General features: G+C 38.2%; 1 protein-coding gene across 2 annotated transcripts in view; it reads left to right on the top strand.

Annotated features, from left to right (window-relative positions):
• Nucleotides 1-13,926, top strand: part of LOC134664474 (leucine-rich melanocyte differentiation-associated protein-like) — a 43,412-nt gene extending 29,486 nt beyond the window's left edge. The window contains exons 4-6 of one of the 2 annotated variants that reach the window (XM_063521146.1): nucleotides 9,623-9,762; nucleotides 13,066-13,274; nucleotides 13,758-13,926. In XM_063521146.1, the coding sequence (XP_063377216.1) occupies nucleotides 9,623-9,762; nucleotides 13,066-13,274; nucleotides 13,758-13,837 (429 nt within the window). In that variant the 3' untranslated portion in view covers nucleotides 13,838-13,926. The remainder of the gene's footprint in view (nucleotides 1-9,622; nucleotides 9,763-13,065; nucleotides 13,275-13,757) is intronic. The other variant, XM_063521147.1, reaches the window with a different exon arrangement.
• The last annotated feature ends 10,322 nt before the right edge of the window (nucleotides 13,927-24,248 follow it).

The raw sequence follows: 24,248 nt of genomic DNA, 5'->3' as shown, positions 1-24,248 counted from the left end.
AGATCACGACCAAGAAGAAGAAGAAGAAAAACTGTAAGGCTGCGATGGTCGGCTCTTTATCATTTGTCACCACGGCTGTCACATTCTAACAAATATGTAAGTGCGAAAGTGACGCATGGCATGACAGGTAATAAAAATGCGACCATGATACCGCTTCTATATTTTGCAACTGTTGCACTGCAGGCAGGACGCGACGGGCATTATGTCATTGTCAATTTCCCAAATAAATATTAATATTACCAACAGCAATGCGGCAACCACAGCAACTCAATTTATCTGAGTAGCCGCTGCAGAATCAGCGTTCTGTCGTAATCGAAATGTCACCCTTACAAAGAAAAATACACACCACCAATACCACCATACACATACCGAAAAATAATAGTTCTCTATTCTGTTCCCGAATATTGAAAGTAAGAGTTTAATTTCTGAAAAGCCAATGAATGTACTTTTAGACTGTATCTATCAACATTTTATATGTGTGCGCATTTGTTTCAAAGATAAATCCGAGCCGAAATCTTTGTAAGACCCAGATATTTTTTCCTTTCTCGAATATCATTAGCGTCGGGAATTGGAATCGCCAAAATATGAATTCAACAATATTAAATTTCACAAAGCTATTGGATCAAATAAAGGTGTACATATCAAGTATGCTTAAAGTTATGTAATATGATAGAGGAAAACCCGACTTTGAAATAACATAAAACTTTTTCTTCTGCGAAGAGCTTTATTTAATACTCTTCGTAGTGTTTCTTACTTATGTAAAATTGCATTATATAATTATATAATAGCAAATGCTGACGCGTCTCACAATCACAATGTTTTAATGCTTAGCGAAGCTGGATAGAATAAAATACAAATATGTTTTTTATAAGATATTCCAGCTGGAGGTGACAATGCAATATTATGTCACCATCGAGCTGAGCTATGATGGAAACCTAAGGTAGCCTTATTACGAACTCTGTGATAAAACAACAGTAAAACAACAAGACTGGTACCAGTGGTACCTCCTTGAGTGTAGGTTCGTTAGAATCGACTCGATAGGAAGGCGACTGATTAAAAAAAAGTAGATTATATGGCCGGTCATTCAAGCGTCCGCGAAAATATATTTTTTGGCAAAAAAATAAATAATTAGTTCCTAATCGACTAAACAAAGCATCAATCATATCCATGCCCTTTCCAACTCAAATGCTACGCCACATTCTAAATTTATACAGGCATGAATTTTACTCAAACCAACATTACTAGGTTAGTTATATCTATTTACATACTTATGTAGTTATACATATATTATATTAGCATAGGTACATTACTTATCGGGTAATTCCATCAATGGACGGCTTCAAATAAATAGAGGTACTAAAGGATAGGACCAAAACAAAGGTATCGCGAACCGAAGTCATTCACCTTCTGAATTAATCTACGATTATAAATCACTTCCTACATAATTACCTGACTAATTACAACCGATATGTTGGGCCTGTGGGTTAAGGAACGTTGTATTCGGTTTCTCTATTCTTGCCACAGGTTATCGTACCGTAACTTTAGGTAAAATTAGATACCTACAGGCATTTAACTCGTCATTATGAAGTGATTTCCTATTTTTCATACAAATTAATTATTATTCTCAATATACCTACGCTATTATCATTGTAATTGACGTTTCTTGTCACGCTTTAAACATAACAAAATTCGCAACAGGTACATTGAGTCTTAAGATCAACATAAAAGTGTAAGTACTCAAAATCAAAATACAAGTTGTTTTTCAAAAGGAGCTGAACAAATATGTTGATCAGTTTGAGGAGTACAGCCTACAGTTTAATTTATTGTACGCCCCTTCGGTTACCTTTGTATTATTTTGGATTACACCGCCTGTATTTGTTCGAAATATACGAGTCCGTAAATATTACCTTTATTCTGCTATTACTTACTGTTGCGGTCCTTCCAAAAGTAATGGAAATTTATCAATGTGACGGATGAGATGAACAAAGAAAAATTTGGTACTAATGTGAAAAAACTTTCAGACTCACGGACGGCAATATTTTTATATCTCGGAAGCGGGTAATAACGGATGGTTTTTATTAAAGTTTTTATTTTATCGGATCTGTGAAAATAAGTTTGACTAGGTATTCTATTTTAGTTCTTTGCAAAAGCGTTTAGTTAATAATAACATTAACAACTGGTCATGAGACTCAGGAGCATGTGTAATATGTGTATGCAAAGCGTAATATACTAGAATTCTACACATTCGTGATACACATGGATTAGGTTACATGTTGAGATGGTAGGGGTAAATTTGATCCTAACAAAAATTTGCACTTAATTTGGCCATGCCGACCGGAATTTTATTTTTAAAACCATTTAAGTAATAGTGATTATGCTAAAGACTTTCATTCTAGATTCCAATTATCTTATATCGATCGTAGATAAGGCAGGGTTTCATTTTATAGCAACAAAATGGTTCCGCAAAAAAAACTACGTTTGAGAGACTTGACCGGAATAGATAAATTATAAAAAAATATATAGCTATTTTCTCTTACTGTCCCTTTTGGATTAAACACCCGATATATCGGGACGCAGTTCAACGAGGCGTAGACACGAAGTATTATCGTTGCTTCTTAACAAGAATACCTATTATGCCATCCCAAATAAGCTACAAATCCGCTTTCAACTTCCAAAGTTCCTGAACGCTCTGTGTTGAAAACCTTCTTAAACTATCCTACTTATATACGTACAATGTAATCCCTCGGATACGACTTTCGCTTGCAACTCTTGCGTTTTCCGCTTAACTTATTAGATTAATTTGATAGGTACGGACACCTTGGCATTGAAAATTGATAAGCCCCCACGTAGCCAGCTTATAAAGTTTAAACTTAACGACCGTGTCAAGGCTTCACACTTGAGAGCTCGCAATGCCATGATATTGGTTGGCTTCATCGAATAGAAAATAGCTGTTTTGTAAGACAGGACGCGAGATAGAAGAATTCGTTGGATATAGGTACCTTACTCACTTTACGTTTAGCGGTCCATAGATGATTCAGGAGATGCGTTATCGCTACTGTGTGATATAAGTAGGTAGGTATGTACTGAACAGTTCTGTAAGAATAAGAAATCGAGGATGTACAGCACTTTCTAATGGAATGTGTTCGGAATCAAGACCACAACTATTTGAGTGTTGGATATTTTGTACGACAGACGAGTGTAAGACCTAATGTTTCTTGAAGAAATGTTATCATTAACATTAACTGTATCGACTAGAAGAATAAAATTGCGAGTTTTTATTTTTTTGAATTTTTAGTTGGTTCGAGTCCCGGGCGAGGCAAGCGAGTTTTAGAAAATCTTTGAATGCATGTTTTGTTTCTTTTTAAAAATAAAGGGATGTCTCCTTTAAGTAAAATGAGCCAGCTTAAAGATTTAAGGTAGTTTCCCTCCAGGGCCCGACTTATCTTTCCACACTGTATATAAACAACGATTGTAGGTACGTTGCAAAAAAAATCATTATGTAAATAGATAGGTAGGGAGCAATCGAGCAAGATCGGATCAGATTGGTTAGATTCCAATTGCAATCTTAATCTACAACGTATTTTTTATAACCTAGAGCAGGGCTCTCCAAACCACGGCCCGCGGGCCAAATCCGGCCCGCGAAGCGTTCCAATCCGGCCCGTGGGAGCCAGGCTCCAGGGATTCAAAGTTTCTGAGACGCGACATGGCCCTCAGGTAAAAAAATTTGGAGACCCCTGACCTAGACGATCTTCATTGTTTATACTCACAAGCGAAGTGACGAACCGCCCAGTACTAATAATATTATTTTAATGACTTATGCTGTATTCTGCTCACTATATGTATGAAGTGTGATTCTGCAGTGGAAAATTATATGAATTAATTATTCTATCACAATAAAGTTATACACAACTATAATTTATGCAGGTTCTCGTTAAACGCCAGCGGCGGGAGAGCTGTCTTAAGGTTCAAGTTGCAGTTCAAGTACTCAAGTGAGCGTCTCAATTACTCAGAGAATATGATTTTTAAGCACTTCAATTAATAGATAAATTGCCTCGAGTCTTAGTCGAGTTGAGTCTTACTTGCATCGATAATTTGCAAACATTTATAAACTAAGGGCCACTTGCACCATTCACTAACCCGGGGTTAACCGGTTAAACCTGGCGTTACCATAGTTACCAGTACAATTTGACACTGGGTTAACGGTTTCACCGGTTAACCCCCGGTTAGGATGGTGCAAGTGGCGTTAACAGAACTTGCTAAATTGACTGATAAACAATGAATACCTACCTACCTAGAAATTGCGAGTTTCATAATTTTTTTTAATAGAATTCATTCATCTGCATAAATTTTATCCATTCATGCAGATGAATGCATTCAATTTTAAAATGCGTAGGTATGAAGTTTTGAAGCTGTGTGTACATACATATGGCGAAATTTTGATCGCGTAGCTTTATATTATGTATTGGCTATGTGCGAAGTGCGTAGCGAAATATAAGCGACGACAATATACGGCATGGAAAAATTGTAAACTTTCACGGAACGGCATCTCCATATTTTGACAGTCGCCATTACTATAGACAGACTGTAAAAAATCTGCAGCGATTTTGATAGCCCACGCAGTGCAAGTGTCATTTTAAACGTTTAAGCTTCTATGAAATTATGACGTATACATAACACTTACACTGCATGGGCTATCAAATCCGCTGCAGACTGTTTGGTGCGACTATGCGCTAATGTGTCCCATACCCGACAAGGTGGAGCCACAGTCATGCATGGAGCGAATAGTTAGGCACATATCAGCAGTAGACATGATTGGAAAACTCCGAGTATTGCGTTGCATCGTTACCAGACCAAGGTGAACCTTTAACCAGTTTAACCTTCTCTCGAGTCTTTGGATATAAACTGCACAATTTATCTGCTATTCTTATTAAATAAATAACTACCAAGTGATCTCAGTATCAATTTCTATTTAAAAACACTGAAGCGGTTCGTCGGCGTAGGCACGCGTAGGGACTAAAGCAGTGAAGATTGGAAAAATATGCATTGGAGCATAAATATACATAAAGCATAGAAGGTGATTACTGGAAATCGTAGTGAAGTTATTTTTTAATGTGTCACTTTGACATGGTTTCAGTTATTGCAGTAACTAATTAGAGCTATCGCTCTTTTTAATAGCGATACTGTAGATGGAGATACATTTTTTATTTAATAGGAGCTTAACAACTTCATAGAACATGGTTTCTAGAGTTTATTTTAGTTTAAGCGCTGGTGGCCTAGCGGTAAGAACGTGCGACTTGCAATCCGGAGGTCGCGGGTTCAAACCCCGGCTCGTACCAATGAGTTTTTCGGAGCTTATGTACGAAATATCATTTGATATTTACTAGTCGCTTTTCGGTGAAGGAAAACATCGTGAGGAAACCGGACTAATCCCAATTATGCCTAGTTTCCCCTCTGGGTTGGAAGATCAGATGACAGTCGTTTTCGTAAAAACTAGTGTCTACGTCAAATCAAATCATGGGAGTAGTCAAGCGGACCCCAGGCTCCTATGTGAGCCGTGGCAAAATGCCGGGATAACGCGAGGAAGAAGAAGGTTTCTAGAGTTTATTATTCTATTAATATGCATTGTAGTATTTGTGGATTCTCTCGATCGATAAATGTCATAGATGAGAAATAGATCCGAGGCCGATTGTTTTATGCTTCAGTAAGTTTATCTCATATAATATTTCCTACATTCTGTCCATTTTGTGCTAGAGATAATGAAACTATCAGAAATAATATTAATTGCTTTACTGAAGTGAAACCATACCGACTAACTTAAATAATCTTTCGCTTAAGAATACTTAAAGTAGGTAAATTGTATATTCTACATCTCAACATTGATAGACTTAGTAACAAAACAGATAAGTGCTCCCCCTTCAAAGTGCTTTGTTTTACGGAACGTCGGCTACACTTCAACGCACCAGCTTTCAAACCCAGTTAAATAGTGGCTGAAGTATTTAATATAAGACGAAAGGCAATGGATTCAAGCAAGCGTCGGCAAACTTTCAAACAACATAAACACCACAAAAGGAAACATTATGTTTCCTATATATGTCGGCGGCCGATCGTAAGATCAGGCATATCGTGAAATTCCTAGACATTTCGTGAAACGTGAAAATCTTTGACTCGTTCCTTGAGTCGACGGAGCCCTGCTACGCGGGGCACCTATTTCTGGGTAGTTTGCCTTTCGGCCATCTGAAGCAACCTAACGAACCTATCCTGCCTATATATTGGGATCGTCAAAACATTACACAGGAACATTACGATCTGCCTGATCTTATGATTGGTCGCCGACATATACAAGAAGATCCGCACCTCAATGGACTAAATACATACGGCTTACAAGTTACAAGACACGGTTTTCCGAGCCCTAGGGCATACGAGTAGGTCTATAACGGGGGTGGCACCACGAAGGTTTTAGGCGCTATAGGCATGCGTGGGGGCACACTCGTCTCAGTTCGAGAAAACTAAATAAAAGTTTTTATAATTTTTTTGCTTAAGCAGGTATATATAGCAAAATAAATTAGTGATAAAAAATATATATGAAACACTGAAAGACATTTCTATTTTGTAACTATTTCATTTTGCACCTGTGCGGATCTACATAAGTACATACATAATACAGGGCTAATATTAAACTGAATTATTTGATTTCAAAGGTATATTGTCACAGAATGAACAAGTAGATATTGAATATTGAAGTATTACTACAGCCAGATGAAATGAGAGACGAATATATACTTAGACTCAATGCACCTAGTTGAAAACTTCGAGAAAGCGACACCCACTCACTCACTGCCTCACTTGTTAAACCTTTTTAGGGTTCCATACCCAAAGGGTAAAACGGGACTCTATTACTAAGACTTCACTGTCCGTCCGTCCGTCCGTCCGTCTGTCACCAGGCTGTATCTAACGAACCGTGATAGCTAGACAGTTGAAATTTTCACAGATGATGTATTTCTGTTGCCGCTATAACAACAAATACTAAAAACAGAATAAAATAAAGATTTAAATTGGGCTCCCATACAACAAACGTGATTTTTGACCAAAGTTAAGCAACGTCGGGAGGGGTCAGTACTTGGATGGGTGACCGTTTTCTTTTTGCTTTTTTTTGTTTTTTTTTTTGCATTATGGTACGGAACCTTTCGTGCGCGAGTTCGTCTCGCACTTGCCCGGTTTTTTAAATATTTTAGCTTCCAATATTGTACTATTTTTGAAGTTTGCAAATAATATTTCATAGGTATATGTTTAGTGCTCCCATATCAGCAGTTTTTTTAATGTTGCGTTCTGTTATGGCAGTTATCGGGTTTATAACTCACTAAAATATTCGATAAGTAGCTACATAAGGAAAATTCCTTATCATATTTTATTCTCAAGAGTATAACACCTAGTAATAAAGCTAAGATACTTTTGTGTAGGTACTCGCAAGAAACTTAAAAACTACCATTTACTTAGATTTATTTCTACTAAAGTAGTTCGAAATGTGGTAAAGTTCTATATTTATGCAAAGAAGGTATAATAAATCCCGAGGATATGAATCCCTCAATTGGTTTTCAGGAAAATAGAACTACCAATCTACCTACATATTTGTACAGTGCTATTGCTGTTTGTACACTGAATTCGAATTAATTTGATGCACGAAAATGTAGCATGGTTTATACATAGATAACCGGCTTGTAGTAGGTACAGTACAGTCAACAACAGAGCTATGAATACAGGCAAAGTGTCAAAAAATATGTATACAGTACAGTTTATTGCCTGTACATTAAGGTCGTGTATACATATTTTAACATAGCTCTGTTGTTGACTGTACTTGAGTACAGTCAGAATCAAAGTAGCGTATCAGACTATGCGTCAAAGGTGTGTACCATTCCCTAATAACCGAAAAAAAAAAGATATATGTAACTACTACACCTTATAAAACAAAGTCCCCCACCGCGTCTGTCTGTACATAATATTGATGTATGTTCGCAACAAACTCAAAAACTATTGAAGTGATAGGTGAAAACCGCATTTAACTATTTTCATGCGGTTTTCACCTATCAACAGAGTGATTCTTGAAGTAGGTTTAGTTGTTAAGGTTATGTGTAACCTGAGCGAAGCCGGGGCGGGTCGCTAGTATCTCTATTTTTTTTTCCTCGCGTTATTCCGGCATTTTGCCACGGCTCATGGGAGCCTGGGGTCCGCTTGACAACTCTCGCTAGGATCTCTATGTAGAAGAGTAATCGAGGCGGATACTTTTGGTGAGTTTTTTCAACCGCTACAATTGATGCTGATATACATACCAGGTGACCAGAATGAAGTTGCTAACATGTAGGTATTGAGGTTTAGAACATCATTGTATTTCCAAGGGTCACCTAACTTTTTGACCCGAGGGCCACGGCCGGACCTTCGCTTACTTTTCACAGATCGGATTGCATGGAATTTGACTCCTACCGTGGGCCAAATTGGCGGGCAGTATAAACTTTTGATCGAGCGTGCTCGTGTCGCCGGCGGTACGAAGTTACACGAAATGTTGTCTTAATTATGAGACCGTGGCGAAATGAGCCCGATTTTGTATGTATACATATATACGGCGGTTAAAGGCCCCTGTTCTAATCCAGTCATAACTAAATTCTAAATCTATGTAGGTAATATCGTTTAACTCCGATAGTTGTGATAAAATCAGGCTGAAGTCGTTTCGTTCGTTCGGTGTGATTGTATAACCTGTTTCAGGCCGAATACTTCAGTGAGCTTCAAAGTTCAGTGAGATCCAAATTTTCTAAATTCGGTAGCGACCCCTAAAACGAAATTTAAAATACTGAAATAAATCCACATTTGTTTTTTAGTGAAAGAGAACAATTTAAGGGGGAGAGACATAGAAAATTTCAATTTCGACGAAATAAGCAACACCCTACTGCCTATAGCACAAAACTCATACAAAAGCGTTTACGACTTATTATCCTTGTATGTGTTACTACCAAAGTTGTCTGATATGTGAAACGATTTATTTCATTTAACTGCGGTTGTTTGATGGTTTCGGATAGTCCAAATTTTGTGAAACTGTTTAATTACAAGGTTGATGAACTCTATTCTACAGAGCACTAAAAGTTATAGAGCGTCATGACATCATTACACTATTTACATTCGCATTTAGCAAATAGCAAACAAGAAATTATTGCACCACCGTGCGGCGTGTCCTTTATATCCCACAAAAATTGTCAAAAGATATACATATACACACAATATACCTATATAGACGTATACATTCAATAAGGAAAAATATGCCTGCTGAAATCTTACAACCCCAAACATGTAAAAAAATCTTTTCATTTATTTCATACATTACTTATATGAAATCACCAAAAGATATCAAACATTCCGTGAGGCGTGATTTCCTTGTTTGCAAAAAAACATTTCTACACAAGAAACGGAAAATTATCCTCATCTCATCATAAGTATACTCGTATCTTAGGATCACATGAGCTATTCTTATATGTACCTAGGACCACAATGTATTCTAAGACCTACCAACCGGCATGGCAATAAATAATCCTTATTCCTAAACCACTAAAAAATTTTTATCACAACCAATTTTTTTCAGATTACGGATCTGGAGGGATTCGTGAATAAAATCAGTGAATGCTTCCCGTCCTTGTCGTATCTAAGCCTCCTCAGCAACAAGGCCTGTCCCAACCAACTTTCAGACCTTGATAAAGATGAATCCGATTATCAAAGATACAGGTAAGCCTTTTTTTATTAAACTATAAAAACTGTCATACCATGGAAACGCATAAAGTTTGAACTATTTTTTATGGAGACAGTTAATTTTGTGAACCACTGCTTCGATTTTTTTCTTGATACCTATTTTACACGAAATTTTATGCTGGACAACCACTTCTTCAACTTCATGGAAAATATTTCTACACAATTTATTGTAGTTAATTAGGGTAAATCCTCAATTAATGGCCACTTTAATAACTGGCCACCTTATACTAAAAATAATTTCTATTTAACTATAAACAGAATTCGAATCGACAAACAGTCGATATTGAAATTTGTTCACTACATCTGTAACTTTTTTGAATATCGGCAGATGTCTATGAGTTTATTAAATCCCACGTTATAATTCACTCGCCTGTCACTATCCCAAACAAACACGCTAGAGCGCAAAATTATTGTCGGGTTTCAGGAAATTCGAAATTGTTCCCGACGCATCGATATCAATCTAAACACAGCACTGTAGGGCTACCGCCAATACCGAAAATCGTCAATTGCGGGGATTTTTCTCTGTCACTCTAATTACGGCTTCATTGGAGTAAAAGAGAAAGATCCCTGCAGTTTGCGAATTTCGGTTTTCGTGATAGCCGCCCTGGACACGTGGCAGGCTGGCAGGTTTATGTCTGCAAATAGAGAGGTGCGATTAAAGGGGTTCTACCCTCGTCAGTTACCTGAATATCTACTGCTGTCACTTTTCCACATTGGCCTTTAGATACAACTAACAAGATACAGATGTAGTGCATAATTGTTTTCCATTGTGTTTCCGTGAAAATACGATGGAAGATAATTATGCACTAAGTAAATCCGTAGGTACGTATTAAGAGGGTAATAGGGGTGACCGGTTCCCCATATACAGGATGTTTGGTACATCGTTTGACAAATTAAAACGGCAGATAGATTGAATCATTTGCTATCTTCTCAGGCCTTCTCATGTCGATTAGTATTTCAGTAGGCTGATCAATAGATTAAAAAGTTTTACCGGTATACCGGTACCGGTTACTTAAGGAGAAATTAACGTTCAGAGCATTATTCACGAAGGACGGAGGCATTCACCTGTAACTGACACTGGAACGTTTATTACCCGCTTCGGCGGTCATGTCTAAAGGCAGACCTAATCTAGATACGGAGGATTGCCAATAAACACGATACTTTATTTAGGTACCTACTACCTACGATATTAGGTCACGCACACACAATCCCTTAGGAGTTTTTTTATTATTGTCAGTCTAAATCTTCACCCAGAGACTAAAGGGAGCCCTAATATACGAAAAAACCGGGCAAGTGCGAGTCGGACTCGCGTACGAAGGGTTCCGTACCATAAAGCAAAAAAAAAACGGAAAAAAATGCAAAAAGAAAACGGTCACCCATCCAAGTACTGACCACGCCCGACGTTGCTTTACTTTGGTCAAAAATCACGTTTGCTGTATGGGAGCCCCACTTAAATCTTTATTTTATTCTATTTTTAGTATTTGTTGTTATAGCGGCAACAGAAATACATCATCTGTGAAAATTTCAACTGTCTAGCTATCACGGTTCGTGAGATACAGCCTGGTGACAGACAGATGGACGGACGGACGGACGGACAGCGAAGTCTTAGTAATAGGGTCCCGTTTTACCCTTTGGGTACGGAACCCTAATAAAAATGTTTGGTAACTCCTGTAACATATACAAGTACCTAACAGACATTTTCTGCTTCATAATGAAATTTGTTAAAACTCCGCAACATCACATAATGAGCAGTGAAGGATTAAGCGATTAAGTTATAATACGCCATGTCATGTGTAATTAATATGAAGTACCTACATAAATCTGTGAAGCAAGTTTGAAACAGAATTCGCTTTAGACATAGGTTAAATACCTATAAAAAAAACATATTTATATTGTAAAATTTCTATTACATTAAACTCGCATTTCAATAGATATACCTAAATAATATTTCTAATAAGCACGTATCTACTCCACCACCAACAATTTACTACCAGTTATAGTTCGTATTTTTTAGCATTAGAAATAAGGTAAACAATCTTGATGTGTCTTTTAATTGAAAAACACATTTTTGCAATAAGTTACGGCAAATATGTAACAATTATGAAACTAATACGATCATTTATATTCTTCTGCTTTCATAAGAAATAGTTATTGACTTTTAAAAAGAGTTTTTCCATTAAAAGACATGTCACGATCGCTTACCTTCTTACTATAGTCCGTTCAGAAGTAAGCTTGTGGTTCCAAATCCGGCACTTTTAGCGGTAATAATTTGAAGTAAATTATATGTATTGACCATGCTACATTAGATAATGCTATATTTAATAATTATTAACAATTAAAGAGCCTGATAGTTAAAAAAACCGGGCAAGTGCGAGTCGGACTCGCGCACGAAGGGTTCCGTACCATAATGCAAAAAAACAAAAACAAAAAAAAAAGCAAAAAAACGGTCACCCATCCAAGTACTGACCACTCCCGACGTTGCTTAACTTTGGTCAAAAATCACGTTTGTTGTATGGGAGCCCCATTTAAATCTTTATTTTATTCTGTTTTTAGTATTTGTTGTTATAGCGGCAACAGAAATATATCATCTGTGAAAATTTCAACTGTCTAGCTATCACGGTTCGTGCGTGAGATACAGCCAGGTGACAGACGGACGGACGGACGGACGGACGGACGGACGGACGGACGGACGGACGGACAGCGAAGTCTTAGTAATAGGGTCCCGTTTTACCCTTTGGGTACGGAACCCTAAAAACTGCACGCTTGTTTTTGTGGAGTTCTTTCTAATGCTAAAGAAAACGAACTATAGTTGTAGGTATTTATAACTGTATGTACATGTACAAGTACCTATAACCATAATGACTCGCTTGAGTTTACGGTACCTATAAATAGGTACAGTCAGCGTCGTATAGTAGGTAGCATCCAAAGTATTCAAATAGTTCGGTACGCCATCGCCATACTAATAATATGGTGTACCGAACTATGTATTTGAATACTTACTGTATGATGCTGACTGCATGTCATGACATGCAAGCACAGAATAAATAATAGTACTAGGTACAGAAGACTCACTCTCTAACAAAACGCGTCTGTCACGATCAACACAGATATGGCCGCTAGATGGCGACAGCGCCACGCGCGGCTTATAGCAAACCCCAAAATTGGGGTCGAACGGATGGACTTTTAGCTACCTGTAGCAAAGCGATGAAATCGCGGTGAGCCACGCCTGATGCAAGAGCAAGTTGTGCTTTAAAATTCCCTCAATCTCATCTCCCACAGATACTTCGTAATATACAAGCTGAGCAACCTACGTTTCCTGGATTCTCGGCGCGTAAGCTCAAGCGAGCGCGCGCAGGCGGAGACGCGGGGCTCGTTCATGCGCGTGCGGCGCCCGCTGCCCGAGCCCGAGGACACCAGGCCCCGCGCCGGCGCCGCGGGCCGGGTGCGACCGCTGCCGGTGGACTTTAGCGCGTTGGGCAAACACAGAGGTACCTACCTAAAAGATTACATTATACATATTCTAGCCGCTTCACCGTTTCGGTGCGGATGGCACGACAGGCGTGTCATCAATGTTTTTAATGAATGTACCTACTTAATGACTGGATGTACCTACCAATTAAAATGTAAAACCATCATGACATGTAACTTGGCGTTATAAATAAAGTATTTGTATTTGTATGACACGACAAGCGTGCCATCATATTCTATGGCGTAAGACACGCCTGTCGTGTCATGAAATAATTGTTCGCCGCCACAGCTAAAAGTTTTCGAAAATGGAAGACCTGCGAGCGCAGCACGGTTCCATTTTTATCGACTATCACTATGCGCGTCCCTTTCGCACTTACGTACTTGTTAGAACGTGACAGGCATGGTGACAAGCGATAAAAAGGCTACCGTGCTAAGCCGCCTGTTAATAATAACACATTATAATAGTGATTTCAAGATAGTGTAACATTAGTCTTCTTTTTCAGGAGCCTACGGCAAATGCAACTATAAGTACACCGGCAAGCACTCGGAGGGCAACAGGTTCATCGTGAACAGCGATTTGTGACGTCATCACAACCGTATCACTACAGTTGTCAAGTGAAATAGATTTTAGGGATTTGGGCCATACATTTTATACTTGTTTATTAATATAAAGTGTGCAGTGCGATCCGCGAGCATTAGGGTGGAGTGAAAGTGGCCAAATTTTTTTATTTCTTTTTTTCAAATTTCCTGTATCATTAATCGATGATCCTAAGTAAAATTCCATTCCTTTGTTGTGTTAAAGAATGGGCTGTATCTATGCAAATTGTTGTATACTAATTTAAATCATATTTGCTTAAACATAAAAGTTAGTTTGTTTTTTTTCGGCCCAAAGTACGATTTTGAGCTTAAGAGGGTGTTTGTACTATTGTGTTTGAGTTTTGTGAGAACGAGGGAAACTATAAGAGGGAAATTATTTAACATGCGTTGTTTAGTAGGTTATATTTTAAAGTTTTTATCAATGAAATGGGTCTAGATAATTTTTCAGTGTACTACCAAAATGTGAGAGGCCTCCGGACTAAAACTAACACCTTTAGCCGTAGTGTAAAATTAAATAATTACGATTTAATTGTCTTATGTGAAACTTGGTTGTTACCTGGGGTGCTGGATAGTGAACTGTTTGATGACCGGTATTTAGTTTTTCGTCGCGATCGTGACTATGTTAAGACGGGCCAGTCGAAAGGCGGCGGAGTACTTATCGCGGTCCGGCGAGATCTACTCTCAGTTCAGACTGCTGACTGGCAGTCCTCGGCAGAAGACCTATGGATTACGATCTCTCTTAGAGACCATCTACGTAAAAAAACTTTTCACCTGCATGTTTGTGCGTTATACCTCTGTGATCAGAACAGAGGTAACAAATTTTACACTCAGCTGTCTAATTTCCTATCTAAGCTCAAATCGGTAATTACTTTTTCTAACGTCTCAGATAAATTTTTGGTACTGGGTGATTTTAATATGAGTAGCATTCAGTGGTTGCCGGGTAATCCTGGTCTCCAGCCTTCAAATGTCACTAGTGATAAAATCAAGGAATTCATTGATGTGTTATATGATTGTAATTTAATGCAATTTAATAATAACCCAAATCGATTTGGAGGTATACTCGACCTAGTACTGTGTAATGACCTGGTGTGTGTTTCAGCGTCTGAGGATGCTCTAGTCCCTGAAGATCCATATCACCAGTCATTATTGATTCGGCCCGGTTTTATTGAACTTTGCTCCCTTCAGGCGCCGGTACGTACCACTTTTGCTTATAGCCGCGGTGACTACCACAATATACGTTCTCGTTTATCGGAGATCGATTGGGAAGTTGAGCTTAGAACTGGCGATATTGAGGCAGTGGTTGACTTTTTCTATTCTACTCTTTACAAGTTGAGAAGTCAATTCATTCCTACCAGAAAAAGCAAAAATACTAATTATCCGCCATGGTACACTCCAGCGTTAATTAAACTCATAAAGGAAAAATCTAAATTTCATAAAAAATATAAAAATTATAATAATAAGCGTGATGAGTTAACATTTAAATTACTTCGTCTAAGGTTGGTTAAAACAGAAGAACATTGCTATAAAAATTATATAAAATACGTGGAGGAGGCTATAACGAAAAACCCTAAATTATTTTGGACGTTCATGAAAGACAAAAGAAGACATGGCGCGCTACCTGCCACGATGACCTACCAGGATCAATCAAGTAGTGACGGGGCGGGAATAAGTGAGCTATTTAACTCGTTCTTTTCCTCTACATTTCTGAAACCCTCACAGAGCTGTTCCAGCGTGCCAGGTAATGTCCCAGATAGTTGTTTACCCACTCCCTGTGACATTTCTTCTATTGAAGTAGATAGCAACCAGGTTTATAAATTACTAAAGTCACTTGACCCTAACAAATCGGCAGGACCTGACACAATCCCGGCTACATTCCTTATTAACTGTGCGTGTGAACTTTCAACCCCAGTATCAATCATCTTCGGTCGTTCCCTTTCTGACGGGGCAATTCCAGTTATATGGAAATCTGCATATGTTACACCAATTCACAAATCAGGTTCAAAAAATAATATAGAAAACTATAGACCCGTTTCCAAATTATGTATCTTGGCTAAAGTTTTCGAGCGTATTGTTTATAATCAAGTTTATGTCAATATCAAGTCTATAATCATTCCTCAGCAACACGGCTTTGTCGGTGGAAAATCTACCGTCACGAATTTAGTGTCTTTTAACGATTTTGTTTCATACAATATGGGGAAAGGTAACCAAATTGATGTGATATATACCGATTATAGCAAATGTTTTGATCGAATAGATCATAACATATTATTATTCAAATTACAGACTCTGGGTATCCGTGGTGATCTTTTCAGGTGGTTCTCGGCCTACGTATTAAATAGAACTCAGGCTGTTGTTCTTAATGGCTTCAAGTCGTCCTGGATAAGGGTACCCTCCGGAGTTCCCCAGGGATCATTGTTAGGGCCACTTTTATTTGTGATCTTTATCAACGATATTGGTTCAATTTTTATCAATAGTATGTTTCTGCTTTATGCGGACGATATGAAAATCTTCAAAATAGTTAATAGTGAATTTGAGGCAAAATTATTGCAAGACGATTTAGATAGACTGGATTTGTATTGTAAAAACAACAATTTAGATTTAAATGTTTCAAAATGCTTTAGTATGAGTTTTACTAGAAAAAGAAATGTTTATAAAAGTGTGTACAAAATTAAATCACATAACCTTATAACTAAAAAGTCCTGCCGGGATCTAGGTGTCATTTATGATGATAAACTTACTTTTAATGAGCATGTAGAAAGTATTACTGACAAAGCCTATAAAGCTCTTGGCTTTCTGATTCGATCTGCTGGTGACTTTAAAAAAATGAAAACAATTAAAATCATATACTGTGCCTATGTAAGATCTCAACTCGAATATGCTTCTCAAATATGGAACCCGTTCTATAAGGTGTATGCAGAAAATATTGAAAAAATTCAGAAGAAGTTTGTTAGATTCCTCTCCTTTAAATTTAAGCTATCTATGGACAACTATCTTATGTCATGCAAAAAATTCCATCTTGTCCCTTTATTTAAGAGACGATTGGCAAATGACGTAAGTTTATTAATGAAAATTGCCCAAGGTACAGTCGATTCCCCGGATCTTGTGAGCAAAGTACAATTTTATATACCTGTCTCGCAACTGCGCAGAAGACCCTTGCTTCGCCTCCCTCTTTCTCGCAATAACATTCGTAAAAAATGTTTCTTCCCTCGTACAATTAGGTTATTTAATGAACTTAATGATATGCCCGATGTAGATTTGTTTCACAGCAAGATTAATAATGTTAAAAATATTATTTTCAATAGATAGTTAACGATACCTGACTTAAGTTTGCGTTCATAGTTAGTTTATCAGGAATATTCCTATATAGTGTAATACTCTGCTAATTTGAGACCTTTATATTTATGTTATTTAGCATTATATATGTGGAAGCTTGTAATTTGCATATAGTAGATAAGTCTATTAACCTATGTATATTAGGCAGTAAGCATCCCGAATAAAATAAAATAAAATAAAAATAAAACCTCTGTTCATACCAAAAATCAGACGTCTAGGACTTAATCTTCAGGTGGCGCACCTTGAAGGTAGTTTACAAAAAACTTTAATTTTTACGCTTAAGTGGCTCCCACTATTCGAAGTCGATTCACGATTTAACTTTATAAACGCGGTGTTTTTAATTGTATCGAAGTGTCATCTCGTATATGAATCGGTTTTATTCGAAGTAAATACAATTAATTGCTTGTGGCGAAGAAGTGAAAATTGAAAGTAAAGTGTTACAAAATGCCAAAAACTCGAAAAGATTTGAGGTGTCCTGTGTTTGGCGATCCACAAAAATTAAGTGGTAATGTGTTGCCGACGTATAGTGATGTGATTAAATATTACTTATGGCACAGAAACTATCTACTCGAGTTGAATAATGGAAAAGATCCTTCAGTCAAATATATTTGTGAAATAATTGCTACCGATATCGAAAATATATGGGCTAAAGCATTTATCTCTACAATTAGTCATCAACAAGTTGTCGCAAGATTGATTATGTATTACAACAAGTATAAAGGTGTAAAAAAACTGCGTAATGACTCCAAAAAGCAAACCGTTTATGAAGATTCTCTGAAAAGTTATTTGATATCGCAACATGTAAATGTATATCCAGAGAAGTACCTATGCAAATGTGTAACTAAAGTGCCTGTTGCTGAAGAATTATTCTTGCAAGACCAACGAACTGATCGCAAAATGTATATAGGGACTGTTGACAAGGTCAGTGCTGGAACTGTCAGACGTCCAAATTATATTTGAAGCAGATGAAGAAGTACTAGGAGCACACATGGATTTTTGCACAAACTGGTCATACTTTCGCTTCCTAATTTCACCTCGCTGGATAGATTGGGTCATCACCTTGTCAACAGTCCCTATATACATTTTGCGATCAGTTCGTTGGTCTTGCAAGAATAATTCTTCAGCAACAGGCACTTTAGTTACACATTTGCATACTTCTCTGGATATACATTTACATGTTGCGATATCAAATAACTTTTCAGAGAATCTTCATAAAAGGTTTGTTTTTTGGAGTCATTACGCAGTTTTTTTACACCTTTATACTTGTTGTAATACACAATCAATCTTGCGACAACTTGTTGATGACTAATTGTAGGGATAGATGCTTTAGCCCATATATTTTCGATATCGGTAGCAATTATTTCACAAATATCTTTGACTGAAGGATCTTTTCTTTTATTCAACTCGAGTAGATAGTTTCTGTGCCATAAGTAATATTTAATCACATCACTATACGTCGGCAACACATTACCACTTAATTTTTGTGGATCGCCAAACACAGGACACCTCAAATCTTTTCGAGTTTTTGGCATTTTGTAACACTTTACTTTCAATTTTCACTTCTTTGCCACAAGCAATTAATTGTATTTACTTCAAATAAAACCGATTCATATACGAGATGACACTTCGATACAATTAAAAACACCGCGTTTATAAAGTTAAATCGTGAATCGACTTCGAATAGTGGGAGCCACTTACCTAAGCGTAAAAATTACCAGCGTTTTACCTACCAATAAAACGCTTATTAAACAACTTACTCATTCGAAGCCTATAATAAATGAGAGTAGCAACACTGATTTCCGAGACTATGTTGGTTGAAGTGCCGTTTTTCAGTACTGGTCACCCTACATTCCCGCCATTTGTTTCCGTTTAAACCCCACCATGGCAGCCATAATGGATTCTCGAATTCAAATCGAGCTTCATTGCGTCTTATTTACACCAGGCAGCGATAGAAATAGGCTTCGAATGAGTAAGTTGTTTAATAAGCGTTTTATTGGTAGGTAAAACGCTGGTATTAACCAACTGTACGTCATTCGAAGCCTATAATAAATGAGACGTGTTTGTTATCGTCTGGTGGGGTTTATTTATGATTTCTAGCCAATGTGATGAAATGATCCTGAAGTTACTTAATATCCCAAGTGATTCCTTGGGCCTATTGGTAAGTATCATGTATGAAAAACAAAATGGCATGAAAAGGTATGCAGTCTTCAGAATCATTATGTTTCACTAGAAAAATAACTGGTAGTAAGTCTTATTTGGTATTATTAGCTGATATTGAACTGAAAGCAATAAAGACAAGTATATAGTTATGTATGTTCACTTACTACCTATTATGATTTATACAAAAGAAACCAAGCTAAGGAAAATCATATGATGCTAGGAAGCTTAGTAAAAGATACTTCTTAGCTCAGTTTCTAATCAGGGAAAGCCGGGATAAGCATAACTTGTGAGAAATTAAATGCAGACCTCTAGTACTAAACAGCATTTATTGTCAGACTCACAAAAATCATATAATGCAAAGTTTTCAAAAACATCAGCACATCAGTTTGTACACAATACCCAAAATATTTTATTTTGAGAAAAACACTTATGAAATACATCAACCACTTGTTAATATTAGACATATTTTAAACCAATCTCCTTATATTTATAACAGTAATCATTAGCTACCTCTAAGGATAATCACATTATCCCTTTGTCCGGCAAACTCCTGTAGACAGCTCAGCGGGAATATGAAACTTTAATTTAATTGACAGAAACTATATAAACTCTAGCAGCTCAAAATTGTGAATGTCAGCCGAGGGATTATATAATATGATAACAATGTATTCATACATAAATCTAATTCATATTTACATGTGTTAGCTTCTTCAGCTCATTAAGATTGATTAATCATCACATTCTAGTTTTCTACAATTATTTATAATTTCTATTTCTGAGGGATTAAATTCTTTGTGATTTAATAACTTTGCTACAATAACGATACAGCAATCTAGAGATCATATCATGCTAAAACACACTTTGGACTTGGTCCCTGTCCGTTTACACAAACCAAATGTACAGAAACATAAACAGACATCATTATAGAAGATCGTAAAGCACCAAAATGGTGTTTATAAACAAACAAATCAATACAGCGTTATAGTTTATTCTTGAGAAAAACTTAATGATATTTTCATTATAATATACATGTAAATGTGGTTATATTTATAATCAGTCATTTTAGTATAAATTATACTATTATAGAGGCACAAACGAGGACACCCCAGGTGTTTGGGGCAAGTTTATTGGTTGGATTTCACGGCGGTAAAAGCGAGTAAATGTGTCCTGGCTACGCCAGTTACCTTGTGCCAAGATGTCGTCTAGAGGTAGTTGTAGCACCCAGTTTTTGGATGCCACCGCTGGGCGAAGACTCCCTGGGCTAGCTTTAATGCCTGCCTCGTTTAACGTCCGTTTCACCCATCCAGCAATCACTGTACGTGATGCGGGTTTTGGTGGTCCACAGCAAGTCAGAAACAGGTTGTCGTTATTGCACACACTTCGCCGGTCTGCAGACAATGTAATGACCCGCTTCACCCAGTGAACTGGGTCAATATTAATGTTGTTTTTATTGCGCAATAGGCGCCAGCCAGATTGCCTTTGCCTCTCATTGTCTGTCTTGGAACCAAACATTGGAAAAAAGGAGACTGAATCTTCCTCTATTACACATCGGTTTTGATTTATTGACAACAATGTCAGGTCGTGAACCCTACGCCCTGAACATAGCAACAAAAGTGTTGCCGTCCTTTTGGAGCACTGAAATAAGTTATTATCATCGCATCTATTATTTATGAGATAATTAGTCAAAATATCTGTATCCCAAATTGGTGGTTTATATGTTTCGCGTGGTTTTTGAATAGCTATTGATTTTAGAATTTTCTTTACCAAGATATTTGAGCTTAGCCTGTCTGATAAATCGGGATTACATAAAGTAGCAATTGCCGATTTATAAACTAAAATAGTGCGATATGATAACTTATCTTTTTGGTACAAATCAGAGAGAAATCTAGCCAATTGTGACCCACTAGGATCATAAGGAGACGATATATTATTAACTGAGCACCATTTTAACCATTTACTCCATGCATTTTTATAGGTTCTTAGAGATGATTCGCGCCAACCTGATTGTAAAAGTAATTTTTGTTCTGGAGTCCAGTCTGTTAATTTACAAGTCCACCCCCACATCTCCAGACTTGAAGAGTCATTTCGTGGACTTTCTTGGGGGGCAGACCCGTTAGCGTATCTACTAAGACCCGGTGAAGGCGGTGTATTGTGAAAGGAGGGCTCAGGGATCTGTTCCGTATATCCGGCTTCCAAAATACTTTCTCCCATTTGGGAGCTACAATCAGATAGGTCCCTTTGGCCGAATTCAGGTGAGAAAGTACTTTCGGAATTAGGAATGGCGGAGGGAAGACCCATGCTAGAGGGAAGTCCCAATTTCTGCTGAAAGCATCGTGAAACAGTGCCTTTTGATCCAATATGTCCAGACTGACATACTGGGGTACTACATGAGCTGTTTCTGATGCCATCAGATCGACAAGGGGCACTCCCCATTTTTGAAATATGACTCGTGTTACCTCGGGAAGAAGATGCCATTCCGGATCGGTCCTGAGACGAGATATGTGGTCCGCTTCTCCATTGAATCTCCCTGGTATGTGGTGAGCCGTCAGGTAAATGTTGTACTGGTCCAATAGTTTGAACACTTTCCTGGTTATGCTCATCAGGCTGGTGGACTTCGTCCCGCCTTCCTTCCTCAAGTACGCTATTGTCGTCTTGTTGTCGCATTGTAACATCACAGACGAATCCTTTAGGTAAGGACCTCGTTCTCGCTAGACGTGGAACACAGCGAGCATTTCCTTTTGATTGGAGTGTAGGAGAGTCTCCTGCGGTGACCATCTGCCCGATAGTTGCAATTTGTCTAGCCGCGCTCCCCACGCCAAGTTTGATGCATCGGTCGCCAGAAAGTGATCGATTGGTGGCTTGTGTAGGGCAGACGGGCAGTTGTGATGTCTCAGCCACCACCTTAATTCTTTTAGACTCTGCTTGGGGACCTGATACCGGCGAGAGAAATTGTTGGCCGGTAAGCTTAAGGAAAATTGGATTAGATCTCGATGGTTTAATCGACCTCGCGGCACTACAAAACTTGCGAAGTTTATAAGACCTATGAGACTTTGAATCTCTTTTAGCCGAACCGATTGTCGAGACAAAACTTGAAGTATTTTCTCTTTCAATACGGTGCATTTTGCATCTGGGAGGCTCTTTATCCCGTGCCACGGGTCCCATGTGATCCCTAAATATTCTAGACGTCTTTGTGGGGTCAGTATGGACTTTGCATAATTTATCTGCCATCCTAGGGTTTCTAGGAGGTGTACAGCCTCGATTGCTTGTACAGATAGAATCTGCTTGTCTTGGTAGGCTAACAAAAAATCGTCTAGGTATACTATAACCCTGAGACCCCTTTCTCTTAATTTTTGGGTGACCCAATTCGACAAGCTGGCGAATACCTTCGGTGCCGTGGCCAACCCGAACGGCAATGACGTCATCTGATATATTTTGCCTTTGAACATTATTCGTAAGAATCTTCGATGTGACTCCGCAACGGGGAGATGAAAGTACGCGTTGGATAGGTCGATTTTTACTAACCAATCGCGCGGCTGAATAAAATCCGGTATTCGTTGGATATTTATCAGTCGAAACTTGGACACAATTAGGTAATTGTTCAAATTGCGCAGATTGAAAATCGGACGCATTGTCCCATCCGATTTGGGAGCCAAAAACATCGGGGATATGTAACTTGGGGATGGCAACACCGGCTCCAGTGCCCCGATTTTTATTAATGATTTTACAGCTACCTTCATTTCGCATGAGAATTTTGTTTGGTGCTTGTGATTTTTCTTTGGCCAACAAAGAGGCACTTTTTGTTTCAGAGGTAATCGGTACCCTCGAATCATTTTTATTAAGGAGTCTGGTGCCTTCATTTGCTCCCAAACATGAATAAATTCTTGAAGGCGACCCGCTATGAAAGTCTGCGCGACCGAGTCAGAATTTTCGCTTGCCTCGAAACCTTTTGTTGTCTCGACGGCCTCTAAAGTTAGAATTTGGCATTTGTTCGTCATTTTTCGGGGTATTACGATTTTTATTATATTTCTTATTTTGTTTGCCATCTCGATTTTGCGAAAATCGTTGCGGCATATAATAAGGCGCTTGTTGAGAAAGCGGATTCATAAAATATCCTTGCGGAGGATATTGGTAGTATGGGAAACCATGCGCTGGTGGAGCTGGCAAAGGTTTGCCAAGATAGCCCGTATTAGGATAATTGTTTGAGCCCTGCGCGGGCTGTCTAGCACGAGACGGTCCGGCTTGCGCAGCCGGCCAGTTAGACTTTGATGGAGTTTGACTTGGTAACGGCCAAAGGGTGTTCGCAACCCCGCCGTTTTTCTCCAGCTCGGCTGATAGCAATTGCTTATCAAATAACGCTTCGCAAGTTGGCGGAATCTTACGAAGGCTCGCGCGAACGAATTTGTCCTTGACGTATCTCAGAATACCGTCGCGTCTTTGTTGAATTAGATCTGCTCTATGTCCACATGCCATTTGGAGAAGGTCCACGGAAATTTTATTAAACGACCCAGCAATAAAAATTTCGTTAAGTTTCTCTCTTAAAACAGCTACAGTAACATCTTCAGTAGATGAGGAAATCCACGAGAGTAAAGACTCTAACCCAGATTGCAACGAATCCTTTTGTTTGATTAATGCCTGAGTAATGGCGGCAAAGCCCTTCTCAGTAACACTAAGCGAGATATTTCGGTCGTACGGTTTCAATTCATCGTTACACTCGGTTTCGATGAAACCTGGGGTTGAGCAATAAGTTTTCTGGACCTCCGCGTATCGCACGTCAGCCCAATCAGGCGCGCCAAAATGCTGGACACTATTTAAAAAATCAATATGAGCTTGGCATGATTGAGGAACTGTCGGCTCTTTTACAGTAGTACTAAACGGCAAATTAATGCTTAAATCTGCCGATTCAG

Source organism: Cydia fagiglandana, chromosome 5, assembly GCF_963556715.1.
Source record: "Cydia fagiglandana chromosome 5, ilCydFagi1.1, whole genome shotgun sequence".
In the NCBI taxonomy this organism is placed as follows: domain Eukaryota; kingdom Metazoa; phylum Arthropoda; class Insecta; order Lepidoptera; family Tortricidae; genus Cydia; species Cydia fagiglandana.
The sequence above is the reverse complement of the archived record's forward strand: the minus strand, read 5'-3'. Positions and strand labels throughout refer to the sequence as shown.